At 30.0% G+C, this 19,417-nt stretch overlaps 1 protein-coding gene and 1 long non-coding RNA gene across 12 annotated transcripts in view; one reads left to right on the top strand and one right to left on the bottom strand.

Annotated features, from left to right (window-relative positions):
* The window catches only part of Cad99C (cadherin 99C), a 303,145-nt gene that overhangs the window by 272,191 nt on the left and 11,537 nt on the right, over positions 1-19,417 (top strand). For all 11 annotated transcript variants that reach the window (XR_004234734.2, XM_031973644.2, XM_031973640.2 and 8 more), the window contains 13 exons: positions 1,812-2,030; positions 3,803-3,997; positions 4,989-5,276; positions 6,514-6,831; positions 7,762-7,902; positions 8,443-8,727; positions 10,716-10,889; positions 11,736-11,945; positions 12,669-12,800; positions 12,876-12,992; positions 14,348-14,746; positions 15,956-16,584; positions 18,371-18,604. Coding sequence is in view for 10 of the 11 variants with exons in the window: in XM_031973644.2 (XP_031829504.1) it covers positions 1,812-2,030; positions 3,803-3,997; positions 4,989-5,276; positions 6,514-6,831; positions 7,762-7,902; positions 8,443-8,727; positions 10,716-10,889; positions 11,736-11,945; positions 12,669-12,800; positions 12,876-12,992; positions 14,348-14,746; positions 15,956-16,584; positions 18,371-18,604 (3,341 nt within the window). In the remaining variant the exon portion in view is untranslated. The remainder of the gene's footprint in view (positions 1-1,811; positions 2,031-3,802; positions 3,998-4,988; positions 5,277-6,513; positions 6,832-7,761; positions 7,903-8,442; positions 8,728-10,715; positions 10,890-11,735; positions 11,946-12,668; positions 12,801-12,875; positions 12,993-14,347; positions 14,747-15,955; positions 16,585-18,370; positions 18,605-19,417) is intronic.
* LOC116425653 (uncharacterized) lies at positions 5,097-18,471 on the bottom strand. Its single transcript, XR_004234736.2, has 3 exons — positions 18,411-18,471; positions 6,073-6,171; positions 5,097-5,247 (listed from the first exon to the last, which is right to left on the bottom strand). It is a non-coding gene; the product is annotated as an uncharacterized LOC116425653 (long non-coding RNA).

Here is a 19,417-nt window from a genome sequence, read left to right as displayed (position 1 = left end):
AGTAGCATCGATCCCTTGATTATAAAATTCAAGAAGATACTTGTTATCACAATTGAAATGGTCTTTTGCACATTAGTTAATAAACTAATGTAATAACATTGATTTTTTTCGGATATCAACTATGCGTGTCATGCAACCGCGATCCTTAAATTAAATTCTCAAAGACATTGGACTGTTTGCACAGTAATTTTAACTACTAATTAAAACTGTTAATATCCATTATGACAACGTAACGGTTCGTCATATTGTCAAAAAGCCGATACGGAAACAATTTGTTCGACTGTCTGTTACTAAAGTCTCTGTTGACAAGGAATACTTACTTTCCAAATTGCTAAATGTTGAAACATTTTATGACTTTATAAAAAGTCCATGAAGTATCAGTTTTTTAAAAATATTTCCACTTATCAATACATACGGAATTTGAGTAAATCTTACTTTCTTGATTAGGTAACTGTTATACATTATCAAGAAATATAATAATTTTTATATGAATAATTGACATATTTAATAAATAGTACTTCATGAAAAGTTGTAGTTCGTTGCACTCAAAAGATGAAATATAAAATCTTTAAATATATTTAATAAAATGCTTATATAGTAGAATTCTTGTTTAGAATGGCTTGATACCTACAAAAATTCAATGAACATAAGTTGTTAGGGTATTATTGCAGAATTCTGATAGAAAAACCGATTTTCATAAAATTTGTAAATGTTATAGAAATCGATATTTTGAACAATCTTTCTCGTTTATGTAAATACTGTTCTCTCTTAGTTCTTGACATAATCGCAAAAATATTTACCATTACTTTATATAATGATCAAAAATCTTACATTATTATGAATACCAAAGTTTCCGCGATATTTCTATAAAATTTGACAATTTTATGAAAATTAGTTTTCCTATCAGAAGTTTGGAGTATTGCCGTTTATAAAATATATTTTACAACCTGTGAAAAAATGTTTTTTAGCAGAAGCATTAATAATAAATTCCCTGAAAATGTTTTGTTTCAAGCATATAAAACATTTGTACATATAGGTAGTTAAAATGTATGAGGGATTATAAGGAACTAATTATATAGTAGATAATAGTAAACAAAATTTCCATTTATTATAAAAAAAAAGCAAGGGACGAAGAAAAATCTTACATAGAAAAAGTTACTGATTCGATCTGTTAATATGAATTACTTACGAATGGATTAAGATCAAAGGATGTCTATATAAATCTTTCCTCGTAACGTTTTATTTCTTTTTTCACTTCTTCTAATGTATTAAAGTTTTTAATTATTTTTCTATTATACTTACTGTATAATAAATTCCCTTTAACATTTCTTTGCGTAGTTTTGAAACATAAACATTTTTAGTAAATTACGTTTAATGTGTTTGATAGGAAACATTATTCCAGAGATTGTACTTATGTACGTATAATGAACATATAATGAACTACTACAAACTCTATGTCATTAGTAATAGGGTAATTCCAGGTGAGATGTATCTATATTTTAAATTATATTTAGTGGTTTACTGAAACATGCACAGATGTTTATTCAATTATTCTTCTTATACATGTATATATATTTATTCTCGTAAATATATTTTCTTTGGTTAGGTATTAATCATATTTATGATGTAACATTTCTTTTTAAAAAAAGTAGGCCATCTCTCTCCGACTTACCCTACTCTATCTATTTCTTATTGTGGATCTTAAATCTTGTAGGGCACAATATTTAAGTTCTGTTAGATAAATTGTGTTGCAACAAACGATCTTGAATCATCACAATTGGTCCTATTCACTACTATGTTTTTCTATTCAGGTATCGAGTGGAGTGTTATCCGGTATACTTAATATATCGCCGGAGAAAATACAAGCTGTTGATATGGACAGTATCAACGCACCCATTCATTATTCATTCCTGAGCGGTAACCCAACGAATTACCGTGATTTCTTCGAAATCAACCCAAACACCGGCGCAGTCAAACAAATTAAAGCAGTGGACACAAGTGTAACGAAGAAGTTTGATATTATTATTAAGGTAAGTGCAAAGCAACATAGATTGACTTTAAAGAAAAGCTCACTTGGTTTACTTTTGATAAAATCCTTTGAAAGCATGGAGTATTAAAATCAGTCAACTTCCTATAAAAGATGTCATAGGATACTAATAAGGAAATGCTAATAAAAATTGATACCTTACAGAAATAGTATAATGAAAAGATGAAAACGCTAGACATTTCCAGTTACAACATATTGAATAAAGCTCTGAATGAGAAATCAAATTCACTTTTATGACAGAAATATTTATTCAAAAAGACGAATTTGAAAATTTGTCAGATAAACGTGTGTATGATTCCTTATTACTAATTTATATATCTGATCAATAAACAAAATTATTTAACAAAACAGACCACATATTTACAGCATGTTGTTGGATTCTTCAAGTAATAATATTATATTTTAAGCATGCAGTTAAACCTTTAGTTATACCATTTTGTGGAGGACTTATGTAGTACGATTATAGCGATGTACTGACTAACAAATCGACTGAGATCAAATTTTAGAATGTTCATTTTTCTCAATTTTAGGATTCTTATGGAGGGTGTTTGATGATAGTATTAATGATCACTACCGGTGAACCGACAACTTTGGATGCTGAAATTTTATATTCATATATTCAAAAATATATTAGATTTTATTACTATCACAAACAAAATAATATTTTATCAATTTAAATACAAAGAAGCGATGTATAACTAGAAAAAGATCTAATGTCAAAGTCTGTAGTTACAGCTTACTGCGTATATTCATATATTATTTTCGAAATAAGAAAGGGCGTATAGAGGAAATATATATGCGCAGTATTCCATTTTGTCTACCTTTCGATAGCTTATGATTTCTCTGACACCATTAATCTATTAGTCACACTCTCGAGATTCCGTAGATTCGCATTACGTATAGTGCAAGTTTCGTGGAAACCCCGTCTCTAAGATCAATTGTTATAAAGAACATTTATTTATGAATGAAATTGTTGTAAAAAAGTTTCATAATACATTTTTGTCATATTAAAACATAAATAACGTGTTGGAAAACAGTATTTTATCATATAATTCTGTTCATTTCTTGTTGCCTTCGGTACATTTAATTCTATTTTAGTACATGTGCCATAAGCCAATAAAAAATAAAGAGAATTGCGTTCTAAAATATAATTTTTGAACACGTTCTTAGAGGAAAATATATTTAGGAAGTGACTGGTTCCATAAAAAGACCAAAAAATTATAACAACCTTATATATGCTAAGTGTGCACAAACAATTACAAGATCAATTGTACGTTATCAGTATAATAGATAAATAAAATTTATATAATACAAAATTCATTTATATGTAAATAAATAATTAATATATTAATTAGTATAAAAAAATAACTGTTTTGTCTATCAATATTCGACTTTCCCTTATCATCCGTCTTATGAGTAGTCATGAGTAGAGCATAGGTTTCGTTTAAACTCTCTAACTTTTTATTCTTTGCTAGAATAATTCTTTATTAAATGTGTTTTAACTAAAAAATATCCAAAGAAAGAGTATCTAAAGAGATTTTTTAATATTCCAACCAGAACATAACAGATTTCTACATTAAAGTAAAAGTGGTTACCCGAATATCCGGTTGTGTATATAAGGGTTAAAAATTACCATACAATTTCTATCAAATGACATTTTAACCAATAAGCATAGAAACGTTATAAAAATGCATAGCAGTGCTAAGTGTTTTAATCAATGAGTATAATTAGACGTATTTTTTTTAATCACAATAGGCCGTTGAAGTATCCGAAGCGAAACGATCAGCTACAGCAAAATTGACTATTACCGTGAAACCAGTCGACAGCAATCCTCCAATTATAACAGCATCGAATGTGGAAGGTTTCGTTGATGAGAACGCTCCGATAGGAACAAAGGTTATCGATGAAAATAACGAGCCCATAGTACTCACCGTTTCAGATGCTGATTTGGTAAGTGTAATCAGTAAACTTGATCTCCTCCCGTTCACTGAACCATGAATAAGTTACGAAGTGGCCATTTCATTCATACAAAAACATGGCAATTGACGATTCTGTTTTACCGTTACGTAAAAGGCATTGTAAGAATGTGAAAAATTAATGAAATCCCGTAAAAGATAGAACTATCTCAATAGACATGCAATTGTATTTACACATTTAAACAGTTTATCGCATTTCTAATCTGAAGTAATAAAATATTGTGAGTCATAATTGACGTTAAAATTGAGGAAGAAGTTATATCTACACACAATTCCTGAAAACGAGTCGCTTTAGAATTCTACTTGTATGAGTATTATGTATAGTGTCTTTAATTTCTATATCTTCATTTCCTTTTCGTTTTGAGATCCCTACTTTATTTCTCCGTTATTTTTCCTTTCGCATATTTCAATTTCACAATCACATTATATCCCCAGCTACTTTGCACACATCCGTCCTCACTCTCGCACCTAACCAAACTCCTGTAGGAATATAAGATTAACATCATGTTCCAACCAATAGAGTCATAAGAAAATTTTACTAATATACTGGACGTGTCGTATCATATAGAATTTACTTTAAGGGTAGATAGAGAATACAAAGATAATAAGAAAAAATTCATATGAATATATGTCCTGTTCGATCCTGTTTGAAAGATATAACAACTTATAGACTCTTTTCATATAGTCAAATATATTTTACATTTTATAGTTCCTTGTCGTGCAGGAGTTGCTGCAAAAGTCTTGGTAGAATATGAGAAAATCAGAAATAAATTTGATTGTTTTCCAAAATATTCTCCTTTGACATTAATACATTCTCCATTGTGTTGTGCGAGCATCTTGTAACCTGAAAAACGTAAAGCTTCACGAAAATAACATAAAGCTAGAAATAGCAGATTCCCGAAACTTTCGCAGCAACCTATGTAGCAGTACAAGTCAATAATTATATTATTAATAACAATATTCAGGGCCCTGAAGATCCGAAGCCATCGTACTCATTCGAATTAACAACCAATTTCTTCGCAATCGACTCCTCCGGAATATTGGTTGTGAACGAGGAGAATTTAGACCGAGATCCGCCGAGTCCTGGTCGCTTTCGGTTTCAAGTGGTTGCCAGAGAAAAAACAGGCGTCGCAGCTTCCGCACCTTTATCGTTCGTAGTAACTTTGAACGACGTTAATGACAATGCTCCCATGCTTCCTATGACGGCGCCTATCACTGTTCAAGCTGGAGAAACAAAACGATTGGTCACGAAAGTAAGTTTGCAGCATTCAATGTGTCTTTATTAATGCTAAATCTGGAAAAAACATCTGCATTGTATGTTATGATGGATTTATGTTTATATAAATGCAAAGTGGTTTTTGTTATTTCATGCTAGTCAATAAATATAGCATAATAGTTAAATATAGTAGTTACCAGAGATACATGTATTGTTTAACCCTAAAAAATTTAGATAAAAATGCAGATGTAAACAAATCTATGATATTTTTTCTGTTTTTTTTCAGTAAATTAAATGAGTACACATGTATATTTCAATTTTCTACATATATTTTTATGTGCCTCTTAATGTTTTGAAAAAATAATACGTTATCAATGAATTTAGTAGAAGTGATAACATATGTATCTTAATTATCGATAAAAATTTCTGTGCACTTAATTCTCTTTTTAAACGATTTTGAGTTTACGTGAATTAATTTTCTCCTTTTGAACGATTTATTCGATTTAACACAAATTAGAACAAAATTAATTTCTTTTCGCACAACTTGATTTGATTTAGATTCATTTATTCATTCATATTTAGAATCAATTATTTTGCTGATTCCTTAGGTTTGGAATCAATTTCTGATCTTATAGATGCAGCATATTTTTTATTTGGAAAGTATCTATCGTGCAAAAACATAGTTGAATATATATTTATTTGTATTCTACATATTGTTGAATTCCTATTCACACGCAGTAATAGACGAGATATAAGATACTTGTATTTAAAACATGAAATTTCTATTTTCTTTAGCTATTCATAAAAATACTAAATTCTTGGTAAATACTTACAATACAGCAGCATAAGCCAATGACCTTGACATATGTTGTCAATGGTCCTCTTTGGATCACAAAAGGAATGAGGTTTCAGCCATTACGTCGTTCATTATCCTTTAAAAAAGTCATAGATCGTTAAAAGTACTATATTTCCCAAACGAATGTTTTGAAATGTTTTCCCATGACTTTTAAATTACGATTAAATTAAAAAGAAATAAATTTAGAAACTAGGAAGTTTGTAAGCATACTTATTTATATTTCAAGGCCACATTTAAAGTATAATCAATGACGATTAAAATTTCTTGAAAGTTATTTGTGACAGTATCTATGTCAAGATAACATCTGTCGAGGTTAAGGTCATCAAAGCATGCACTCCTATTATAAATATGTGCTGAACTATTCCAGGAAATTTTATATTTTATCAACAATGTGTTTAAATACATTTATACTCATCAGGTTGAAGCAACAGATAACGACAAAGGGGAGAATGCTGAAATAACGTACAGTATTTATCATGTTTCGAACAACGGTCTACACAAATTTAAAATCGATCCAGAGACTGGTGTGATCGAATCAGTAAGAAAACTGAATGCAGGAGAACAGTACAGTATTACAGTGCAAGCCACGGACAAGGGTGGAAAATATTCTCAAACCATCGTCGAGGTGAATGTAATCCCCGGTCCCAATACCAAAAGTCCCGTATTTCAACAATCAGTGTACGAGGTCCAGGTTAGCGAAGGAGCTTCGATCAATTCAACAGTTGCTACAATTACCGTAAGTATTTCTAGTTCAATTATTGTCAAATTTCATGATTCATTGTAAAGCGATGCAATTTTAAATATAGATGCAATAGTGTTCGTAATTCCTTGACTAACAAGAAAAGGTATCGAACTTGGAAATCAAAAAAATTATGAATATAATTCATAGTGAGTAAGTCAAGACTAATACATTACAATTATTTTCGAAACGAATTTCTCTTTGAAGGGATGAAATTATTCCTTTAAAAAATGCAAATTTACAGTTCCTGTAGATTATCTTCAGAACAATAAGATATATCGAAAAAAGGTTCAACAAAAAATACATTGTTCTTTTATGTCTATAAAATTACAGAATTAAATTTTTCAAAATTTTGAATTTAAATTTTCAATTTTGAAAATTTTATTTTACAATTTTATAGACGTGAAAGAACATCATATGTTTTATTAAAATATTTGTTCGCTATCTCCTACATGCTTAGATTTCATATTTCATCTTCCTGTAAATTTATGTAATTAAAATACGAAATTTAAAAGCAAAAGAGAGTATGAGATCAATATCATCCAACTTTATTTGTCGAGTCAGTAAAAATATATTCAGAAATATAGTAATATTTATATTATTGATTTCATATTTATTGCATTGACAACTGTACTTATAAGCATCGACCACATAATTAACAAATAAACATGTAAACTAGAACAAATAATTATTTGTATATATAATTATACAAATAATTATATATATATATATATATATATATATATATATATATATATATATATATATATATATATTCTATCTGAAAATAATAACAATAAAGTTATCTTAATCAAAACTAGTTTTGCACAAAATTAAGAGCATTAATTTGTTTTACTTAGCAACTAACAAATATAGTTTCTGTAAAAGTTTTCTAACCAGATCAATATTATCCATATGATTCAACAGGCAGTTGATCCAGAAAACGATCCTGTATCGTATTCCATCGTTTCTGGGAATGACCTTCGTCAATTCGCGATCGGCGACAAATCGGGAGTGATTACTGTTAAAAGGAATTTGGATAGAGAAGATTTAACTCGTTACCAACTGGTGAGTTTTTGACGAAAATTTTTAAGTATCCTCATAAAATTTCTGTTCGCCATTTGGATACGAGAAAATATTTATCTATTTATTGAATAATTTTAATACTAATATTAATAATTCTAATACTGATAATAATTTTAATAATAATAGTCTTGCGGTCATAAAATAAAACTTCATATACAAAAAAAGATCTGATATTTCTACTTACCCTTCTATACCACATTCATATCTACATTTAACAATCTTATTTTTATACCTCTGTATATTAACGCAATTATACATATAACTTCATAGAAAACCTCATACAAAACTCAAACTATAAATTGGAATTACGAAAAAAAGAAAACATGACAGGTCATATAAAGTATTTTCAATATATTTCGGGCAATGTGTTTTATAACATACGAAACCATTTCCATATACATACTATTTTTTTACCTCTTTTATTTTCCTATCTACCAGAGTATACAAAAATATAATTGATATTTTTCTAATTGCTATCTAGTGAGTTAAAACACATTATTCAAATGCAATTTCTTTCAACAGCTGATAAAAGCTGAGGATTCCGGTGGCCTGTTCAGCTCCGCCACGGTGAACATTAAAGTGACAGACATCAACGATAAAAATCCAGAATTTGTGGATCTACCTTACGAGTTCACTGTAAAAGAGGGAGAAGCTCGGAAATTGATTGGCCGTGTGCACGCTGAAGACGCCGATGAAGGCATTAATGCTGAGATTACATATTTCGCACCAGACGATATTCCTTTCACTGTGGATCCCGAAACCGGAGACATTCTGACGAAAATTGTTTTAGACTACGAACAAAATGATGTAAGTGATTTGTTCACTGTTACGTTTTCATTTACTTTTTATCGAACACCGAATTCAGGTAAATAGAATCATCGAACTAAAATTTTATTTTTCTCTGTGATAAGTAGACTGCGGATGTTTATGCCACTAAAATGTAACAGAATATGCAAGTAACATATGTTAAATATGCATTAATAATATGTCAACATATACAATAATATACAAATGTATGTTGCATGTGTTGAAAATATGCAATAATAATTTTATTATTCAAACATAGTAATTAACAATTATAATTTAAATTACTATAAGTGACGAGTATTTTGTCGAGGTTGTCAAGTGTTAATTGATGATGTTTCTCGCTTAAGGTGAACTTATAAGCTGAAAACGAACGTTCGTCAAAAAATGTGATCGAGGCATTTTTAAATTTGTTCCAGTAGCATGGTTTAATCTCATTCAGTTCTTTAATTACCTGATTTTACAACATTTCGCTAATTCATAAAATTGTTTGAAAACCGGGATTTCTTGTTAAAACTGCATTCTACTTTGACACGACTTTGTTATCACATATTTGGACACCTTCTCCATCACTCACAAAACTTTTTTTATTATTGACTCGATCCAATTTTGTATTTTTCTACGTCTACTGTTTCTTATTTTAGGCATCTCGTATGTATCTATCTACTGTTAATGCTTCACAATATTTGACTGAATTTATACACAGCATCTATGTACCGATCAGCAAGCTATTATGAGTAAACATGATGCGTATATGTGTATATATTGTCATCTTTTTAATGAAAGCTAAATACACATGGCAGTTACACATGATGAATGATCACTTAACCAACACATTTAAACAGATAATATTCGAAAGCCTGAGAGTCATCAATTGTACGAAAAGAAATTGTCAGAAAAGTATGTGATATACGCAATGTGTTTCTACATATGTTCTTATAAAAAAAATGCGTTAAACGTACGAAAGATGCAAAATATGTAAAATATAAAACTCATTTTTGAAATTTTCTAACGATGAGACAAGTATTTTCTATAAAAATATGCATTTGCATAAACATCCGCAGTTTAATGACAACTCTTTCTCTCAGGTTAGACGAAACATAGATATTCATAGGACTATCAAAATTGGAATTTGATGAGCGTTTATTCGTCAACATGGATTTTTTACGAGATGTTATAAAATTCTATGTGTATAACATTAGAATAATATGGTGACTTAGGTACTTTCATACATCTGGTCTTGTGCATTCGAGTTCGTGCATTTTCCAAACTTCGAAAAAGTGTATCATTATTGATTAACACTAGATTTACGAATGTTTATTGTACGTTTCACTGTATTGTTTCTAGACAAATGTGTTTGTATAGATTTTGGAAGTTAGAACTTCAAACACGGACAATTAGAATACATATTCACATAATTGTATCAGTTAAAATCAGCTTAGATTATTACTAAATAATGGTTATAAAATTTAATATCTGTCACACTGGCGGGTTCCGTAAATCTAATGTTAATATAATGCTCTTCAGTTATACAAACTATTAAAATTAAAACGAAAATGATCCTAATTAAAACTTTCATAATCAAAGGTAAATTGAATATCCAGTTTCTAGCAATTAAACGCAATTATGAAGAGTAATTTAACTATGATTCGCGGTTATGGTTTTCCTTCCGCAGTTACGAGTGTAACTATGTAACTTGAACTCAGTTAAAATTTACACAAACTTTAGATTGTGGAAAATTAATTCTCACCATCATTAATTTCTCTATACTTTATTTAATTAAACAACATACGTTCGAAAAAGTAATATTAATAAAGTCCACAGTATTTCATAAATTTTATAACATATTTTAACAGGATTCCTTCTGACGTTGTTTAATCATTTTATACAGTAAAAATATAAAAATGTTTAATTATGAATATTTTAATTTTCCAACGTATTTGGTGACTGACACGTAATATTATAAAATCAATATTATATTCTATTTACAGGAATATAAATTTGTTGTCACTGCGAGAGACGGAGCTCCAGATTCTCGTCTGGCCACCGCCACTGTGACGGTGAAAGTTATAGATGTAGAAGATGAAGTTCCTATTTTTCGTCAAAGCAGCTACGAAGCTCGAGTTAAAGAAAATGTACTCGATTACACGGTCACACAGGTGATGGTAAGTTGAATTATTCAATTTTACTATTGTTTATATAAAATATTCCGTGAAACCATCGATGAAATGTAAATTAATCAGTTTTGTATAGTTTAGTAAAATGAATTCTAATTCTAAATTATATTAACTTTCGTATCGAAAAAAATGTAGTAGTATCTGAAGAACGACTATTAGAATGTATTAATAATTTACTAATTATTTAAAACATTAACATTGATAATAGTAAGATTTTCAATTAAAAAAGTAAATAAATATCAGAGCTGAAGTAAATAGTAGATTGAGGAAAAATATTACATAAAACTAATTATATCTTGCATTATAAAATTTTGGTATACCTTGATAAGATAATTCCATATGAGATAGCCCGATTTCATTTACATTGTCAAATATCTATATTTTCAATTATTTTTTTTTATTATATTGAATCTTGCACAAAGGCCGATTTAACTATTCTTTTTATATGCGTCTACTTTTATAAATATATTTTCTTTTCATTAAATATCAATAATATTTACGATGTAACAATTGTATTCAACACTAGAACTACCGAGCATTTAATATGATTGATATGTAATCCCTATAAAAATTGTAACAATAAATTATTTTTAGTTTTTTCGAACTCTCATTGTAGTATTGAAAGGAAACTATTTATTTTCGAAATTATTTGAGATATTCAGTTTTTGAGATATCAATAATTGCGAAACAAGAAAACCGAAGCCAGTCATTGTGACTGGTATGGTAGGTCTAGTGTTAAACAAGTGGGCTATTTCTCCCCGAATTACCTTACATTGAAAATTATGTATGAATGATCAACCTTCTGGAATTTAAAGTAAATGTATTTAATTCCAGGCCGATGATCCGGATACAAAGAAGCAAATTACATACACGATTAAACAAGGGGATACTGAACTCTTCAGCATAGACCCAAAGACTGGAGTGATAAAAACTATTAGAGGTTTAGATTATGAGAGGGAGAACCAACACATTCTCATAATTGGTACTGAAGAAAACACCAGTGACTTGCCAGGCTCTACAACTAGAATTGTGGTCAATGTTCAGGTACTTTTAAATATATCTCATTTCAAAAATTACTTTTCTTTTTACTAAATACATGCTTCTACTTTACGTTGAATTTTATTTATTCTTATCACAATAATAACATTTTTTGAAATGGTGAATATTAATGAAACAGCTCAAACAATTTTATTAAATATTTCCAATGTTGAAAGTAGGATTATAATCGTGAAAAACTAAACAACTGTCATTATATTTAATTTTAATTTTACCAAATTACGTTTAATTGAGCGAAAAATGAAATGTTGAATGAAATAATTGATATAGAGTAGAAAGAGGTCATCAATAAGATTGTTTCATAATTTGAAGCGCGTATTATTTTATCATTACTTGATATTTGAAGCTATTAAAATAACTGTTTAATTCATTTGCATCATTAACATATATTATAAGCGTATACATTTTTAGACTAGTTTGTCAATAAATAATTAATTCAATATTACTATATTATTATGGTTATATATTATGATTTATTTACGTATTTCTTTAATTATTCAAATATAATAAAAAAGCGAACATATAATGATATTGAAATATTTTTCATTCCCTGATTTGATGCAAGTGGGTTGAACATGTTCTTTCTAAAATTTTGATTCGAAATTAAATTGGGATCATCAAAAGAAATAACATAAGCAGCAATGGTTTCAAATTCTATTGTATAGTAAGTTTATATTTTATCAACAATACTTAAGATTTTGTATTATACAGGACGTTAATGACATTCCACCGGTGTTCACGTCAGTTCCTCGTCCGATTACGTTAGATGATGACGTACCTATCGGTACGACGGTTATTAATTTGACAGCAACAGATTCTGATGGCACTGCTCCCGGAAATCAAGTATGTACTTTCAATCGATAAATAATAATTTTAAAATGTGAAAATGTATTTTTGCTAACTTGTTATTCTGACCAGGTGAGATATGAAATCATTGGTCGTGGAATAACGAACAAGTATTTCGTAATTGATCCGGATACTGGCATATTGAGAGTAAGGGATGATTTGCGTAAAGAGACTGACACCGAGTATCAGGTATTGTTATACGCAAATTTTATAGAATTTTCGATACGTGTAATTTTAAGTAGATTGTTTACGCATAGTTATATAATTAAATAATAATTTATCTTATTTAATGAATTCGAGTTTAGTTGGCGAAAGAAAGAAAGATTAATTTGTTTTTTTCTAATGCAGTACTGCTATATACAAAACAAAATTTTCTTTTTCATATGTTTTACAATGTCATGTAGGCTACAAATTTAACAAATACTCCTTCAAATTGTAGTGAACCACATTTTTAATTAACAAAATTATAAATAAATAATTCATTATTAACATTATAAATGATATTTAAAAGAACATTTAAAAATATTATGTTCCATAATCGAGAGATCATAAAGTGTTTTGCTTTAACTACTACTCTTAAACACTTTTATGTTCGTTTTGGGAATGTGCTTCGTGCTTTGTACCTCATGTCGGTCATTTCAGCTAAAGCGGAAAAATAGTGCATATTTTTTGCAATTTTAGAACAGCACTAAAAGCACAAGAATACAATATTGACTACCTAAAATTTTTCTTCGTTTATATCGATGGATGTTGATGGTAAAGACTAGACTAAGCCAAGGCGCTCCGTAGAGTACAGAAGATGTAAAGCGAACACTTCGAACGTTTTCTTTAATTAATCATAATTCGAAAATTCACAAACTCTAAAACTCGAAAGCTAGGGAAAATATATATTTATACCACGTTTTGTACATATTTTACACAGATTCATGACTTGAAATATGTACATATGACAGAATTACGCAGTGTAATATGTATTATAAGACATTTAATAAACCATACACAAAATCCACAGATCAAATTGATAGAATAATATTTGATATATTAAAATACAAAACACACGCAAATCACACACATGCCAAGTTCACTCGTAACACTTTACATTGGTTATATTAATTCACATTCATCTAACAACGTACATTATAAATTATCCTGTATATTCGAAAATCAATTATCACAACATTAAACAGCTGAAGAAAACTAGGTCGAATATATGTTTATATAATGTTTTCTACTTATTTCAGTACACGAATTCATCCTTTGAAATATGTATATGCATTACGAGTCATCCAGTATATTCAAAAATCGATTACCACAACATTAAAAAATATCTAAATCATCTACAAATAATACTTATTAATTAATAACAATAACAGAATCATCCAGTATATTCAAAAATCAATTACCACAACATTAAAAAATATCTAAATCATCTACAAATAATACTTATTAATTAATAACAATAACAGTATTTAATTAATTAATTTATTTTTGTAATATTTTATAAAGTTGTAATATACAGAAATAATTGGGTACAAATATTTTAGGTCGACATACGTGCATATGATATGGGAGAGCCGCAATTATCATCCGTCACAACAGTGCCAATTTACGTGCGTCACGTTGCAACGGTACCTCCAGAAATCGGTTTAGGATTTGCAGAGAACTCGTACAACGTTGAAGTTCCCGAGGACGCTGGCGATAACACACTCATCAAGATAATCACAATCATTAATAGCCACGCTCATGACCCCACGCCGTTGAAATGCGAAATCTACAGTGGCAACGAAAATGGATTGTTTGAGGCAAACGTCACCGAGGAACGGAATTGTGCGTTAAAGTTGAAGAAAGCAACTTTGGACTATGAAACGACGGAATACTACCAAATCAAAATCAGGCTTGAGTCTTTATCGGGTCTGTTGAATTCTGGCAGGAACACAACAATGGTATGTCTTCATAAAATTGCTATATCCGATGTCTCCTCTAAGTAGGAACACCTAAATACCTTCGTTATTTTTAGTTTTATGGAAAAATTTCTTGCATCATAGTCATAGTATTTTAAGCGACACGTTTTATGGTGATGAAAAGAATTTTTTTCAAGGTCAGTTCTACAAGACTTCAACGTTATTACCATTCTTTAAAAATGGAAATCTATATTTTTTGTTCTATATTGTTATAAAGAATAAAAACCCCAATTTAACACTATTTCTACTTAAGATGTTAAAAGACACCTTTTGAAATTTTAACAAAATTATTTTCTCAGATTAATCATTTTTTCTCAATTGAATTTTGGACATTTCCTATAGTTAATTTTAAAATCGTTATTGGAAAAGTCGAGTAGTCAATTCAGAATATATGACTAAGCTTGGGGAATAATTTTAAGTCAAAATTGCGAAACAGGTGTCTTTTGACACCTTCCGTAGCTATACTCTATTGTTCATACATTTTTGAAGAATTTATGTTAATGTTTTATGCTCAGAAACTATTTTTATATTTCATATTTTGAGAAACATAAAATTTTGCGTGTACTGTGTGGTTATTTTTTCTAGTCTAGTTGAATGCATGGCTATCATGCAATTATTGAGAAGCGATAAAATTAGCCACGATTGATATATCAGAGTCTTTTTTGTATTAAACGTTATCTTACCCATATGTCGCGCGTTTTGTCATTAACAATAATAAATATATACTTTAACACATTCGTGAACGGCAAATTTTTCACTTCTCTAATACTCATTGCCGGTGAAAATTATTAATTATTTATAGTTACCACAAATTTCTGATGTTAAAATAGGAACATAAATTAGAAAATTTGTTCTGTAATATTAGTCTTGTAACAATATGTTGTTTGAAATAACGAACTTTCCTTTTAAGAAGTCGCAAATGGAAAAAAAACAAAAGTATAAAATATTTTGAAAATTATTAGACCAAAAATAGAATTTTAAAAGACGTGAATTCACGTCAGCGATGGTAAATGTATTAAAAGAATAAAAACTTTGAAGTCTAAGTCACTCTTTTAACAAATGATAAAGTAACATAATCTTGAACCAAAACAATATGTCAAATTGACAAAGGGGACAGATAAAGGTTAAAATCCTATTACAAAAAAAATATAATCAATCTTAGAAAATAATTCCCGTCTCTTTGAATTACAGGTAAAAGTTCAAGTCCTCGATGTGAATGACAATAAACCAGAGTTCACTTTCCTAGACAGCAATAAAATATTAACCAGGGGACGTTATTTTGCTGCAATACCGCTTAGTGCACAGTTTGCATCTACGGTAATACAAGTGAAGGCGAATGATAAAGATAACGGGAAGTACGGGAAGCTTGAGTACAAAATACTTGGCGGTCGAGGATCGAATTACTTCGCCATGGATAGTTCTTCCGGAATAATTAGAACGACGGCAACGTTCGATAACGTGGATTCAATGGAGCTTCCGTTTAAATTCGACGTCCGCGTCCGAGACAATCCCAATTCCACCGATAATTTTAATTCAATCGTCGCTCCAGTTATAGTGAATCTAATTGGCGAGGAGAATTTAATGATTCTGGTTGTCCAAGAAGCAACTCCCGATGTTTTGCAAAAAGAAGCTGATAAGATCTCTGGTATCATCGAAGAGAATAGTGGTCTTCTGATAGGCATTGATAGAGTCGCGGTGAGGAAGAATTTAACAAAGAATGGGACAATCGAAATGTATCCTCAAGATTCCGATGTCTGGTTTTATGCAATTGATCCGGATACCGAGGTTATTTTAAACAGAAATAGCACACGAATACAGAGGTAAGTTTACTGTTGGTAGAGAATTTCCAGTTTATGCGTAGATGTTCAGAAGAATTCTGTCTTTGATAATACAGTAATGCTCGCTTAAATTCCACAAATTCGGATCTCAGCAGTGGAATTTAACCGAGCAGAAAAAACAGAAGGAAGTTATTTGCGTTCAAAAATTGATTCGAGCACAGCCTGGCAAAGGCAGGGAATCGATATAGTGAGCGGGAGCGGGATAGACACACTCCGAGCATCGGTAGTCGAAATGCGGGACTTCAAAACGATGCTGCACGTGTCAAATATAAACATGCAATAAAGAAAATTTTCAGTTGCGGTAATTTTAACCTTGCCTGCTCGGATATAGTGCCAGTAAATTTCTGCAATTGTTACGATTAAACTGCGTCCAAACAGTTTTACCCACTTAATGTAATTAACGAAATTAAAGGTTCGTTTCCACCAAATCGATAAAGCTAGACCGATTTACGTCGTGTTTGGACTTATTTTAATGACAAGAATCTCAACATTCCATTGGTACTACGATTGAGAAGATAAGGTTAAAATTATTGCAATTGAAATTTTCTTAATTGCATATTTATACTTGACGCGCGCGGCATCTCTTTGACCCGCGTCTGTCTCTCTTCCCCTCATTATATTCATTTTCTGCCTCTGTCTACTGAGATCACGTTACACTGAGCTCGAAACAGTGATTAGTGGGGGAAGAATAGGGATGGTGCAGTGGAGTTGAGGCGAGATAATTACTGTGGAATTTAAGCGAGCATCACTGTAGATACAAAATACGAAAATTTCAGATATTGATCTGGCACGAGAGTGATCAACCTTTTAGCTTCCCTGAGCCTCATTAGAAGAATGGCTGCACTTAAATTAATAGCATGTTTAACTAGTATTTGTATTATTGTTAATGGGTCCTTCAGTCGCAATCTCTTCTTATTTGTATATTTTCTTCAAGAAACATTAAATTTTGATACCAGCACATTGATGTTAAATGAAATTTGATAAAACGATTAATATAACAGTTCTTTTTCCACCGCAGATTTAAAACGCCACAGTTTAAAGAACGATTTCTAACAAATAAATTAACAGTATGACATTATAAATATTTAAACATGTTTACACAATTTTTAAGGCAAACAGTACACTTATTCTATGCCAATTTTCTCGAATATTGTTCAATTTATTTTAAAACCTGAGGGTAAATAAATTGAAAAAAAAATTAAGAGATCAATTAAATCGAAATTATGACGAGTACACATGTACATTTTGATTCTTCATACTTAATTTTCTTGAGACAGAAACCGTAATAGAAAAATTGCACAGGCTGTTTCTTTTAATTAGATGTGGTAAAAGATCTCATGAGGGTTTAAAATTATCAGAAAAATTGTTTAGCAGAATCTGTTTGGTTCGAAGGGGGATATCCTATGGTGTAAATTATTTTTTATCAAGCTCAGTGGTCGTTAAGAATATTTCAAGATTAACTTCGTTTTTTTAAATCAAACTACATCATTTTTATTCGTCAATTATTTTACCTGACAGTGAATATTCCCTATAAAAAAATCGTGAATCTTTTCAAATCGAAAAATAATTAATTTAGGAGATAATTTAATTTTAACCATTACAATATCGTGAAAACGGAAAACTGGAAAAACACATACATTTCCCCCTTATTGGCCAAATTTTAACATTTATCGTAGCTTAATATTATACATCCAGCGCAAGTAAGATCGTTATCTGTTATAATCTTGAACTATTTTAAAAATTAATTCCAATTCTTATTGAATTTCAGATCAATTACAGAAAAACCAGCAATGTCAAATATTACTTACGATGTATCCACGCGGGTTCGAGTGAACGCGATCGACATCCACGCTCCAGTAATGCCACCTGAGTTGGTGCGCACGCAAAAAACAGCCATTGCATTTAGCGGCGAAGTTTTCCCGTATGCATTGATAATCATCGCATGTGTTATATTGATTCTGGGTATTGCTGGTATTATCTACATATGCATCTCCTGGTCCAGGTAAGTTAGTAACCTAATTTACTGTGCGCTGATGACAAATTAGCTAGCTAGACAGCAGAGTTCACTCCAACTGCTTCTGCCTTTAACACTTTCGTAGCTTGTCGTAGTATTTAGTTAATTTGTACCGTACGTTGGTGAAACGTTGATACAGTGCTCGCCAAAATATAGCGAGGTCATAAGATCGGTCAGACGATAAAACGAACATGTTTCAAGCGACAGAACGAATGAATTAACAGAAATACGATCCGCTTGGGACTCCTAACTGTAATTGGTATTTTTTATATGAGCCGCAGTCTTGCAATATTAATTAAATTTTCTCGTAAAGTATGAGTAATGTACAGAAAAGTTTAAGAAAAAGGTTACAAAGTATTGAGTGCCACATATCACACTGTTATTTGTTTGAGGTGACATTGAAGCGTCCTTTGAAGGTCACATCTGTAGACGGAAAACTGAAATATAATTTGAATTTGTGGAATTGTAACATTTATTTTATGCTTCTGAATGCTTAAACTAATTTTTTATTATGATTATAATGCTTAAACAAATTTTGTATTATTATTATTATAAAACTGTCTCTTTATTTGATCTAATATTTTTACTTGTACTGTCTGATTTTACAATACATAGAAATAATTTACAAAACTGATTTTATATGGAAGTCAAAATGGAGTTTAAAAAATATTATGTTTAATTTTAAAATACATTTTATACGTAGAATTTTATTTTATATTGCTCTGAAGTTATTCAAACAAAAAACAGGACAGATAGCAGTAACCAGACTGTGGATGCTTATCACTAGAACTACCGAGCATT

The sequence above is a fragment of the Nomia melanderi genome, chromosome 13 (assembly GCF_051020985.1).
Source record: "Nomia melanderi isolate GNS246 chromosome 13, iyNomMela1, whole genome shotgun sequence".
NCBI lineage: Eukaryota > Metazoa > Arthropoda > Insecta > Hymenoptera > Halictidae > Nomia > Nomia melanderi.
The sequence above is the reverse complement of the archived record's forward strand: the minus strand, read 5'-3'. Positions and strand labels throughout refer to the sequence as shown.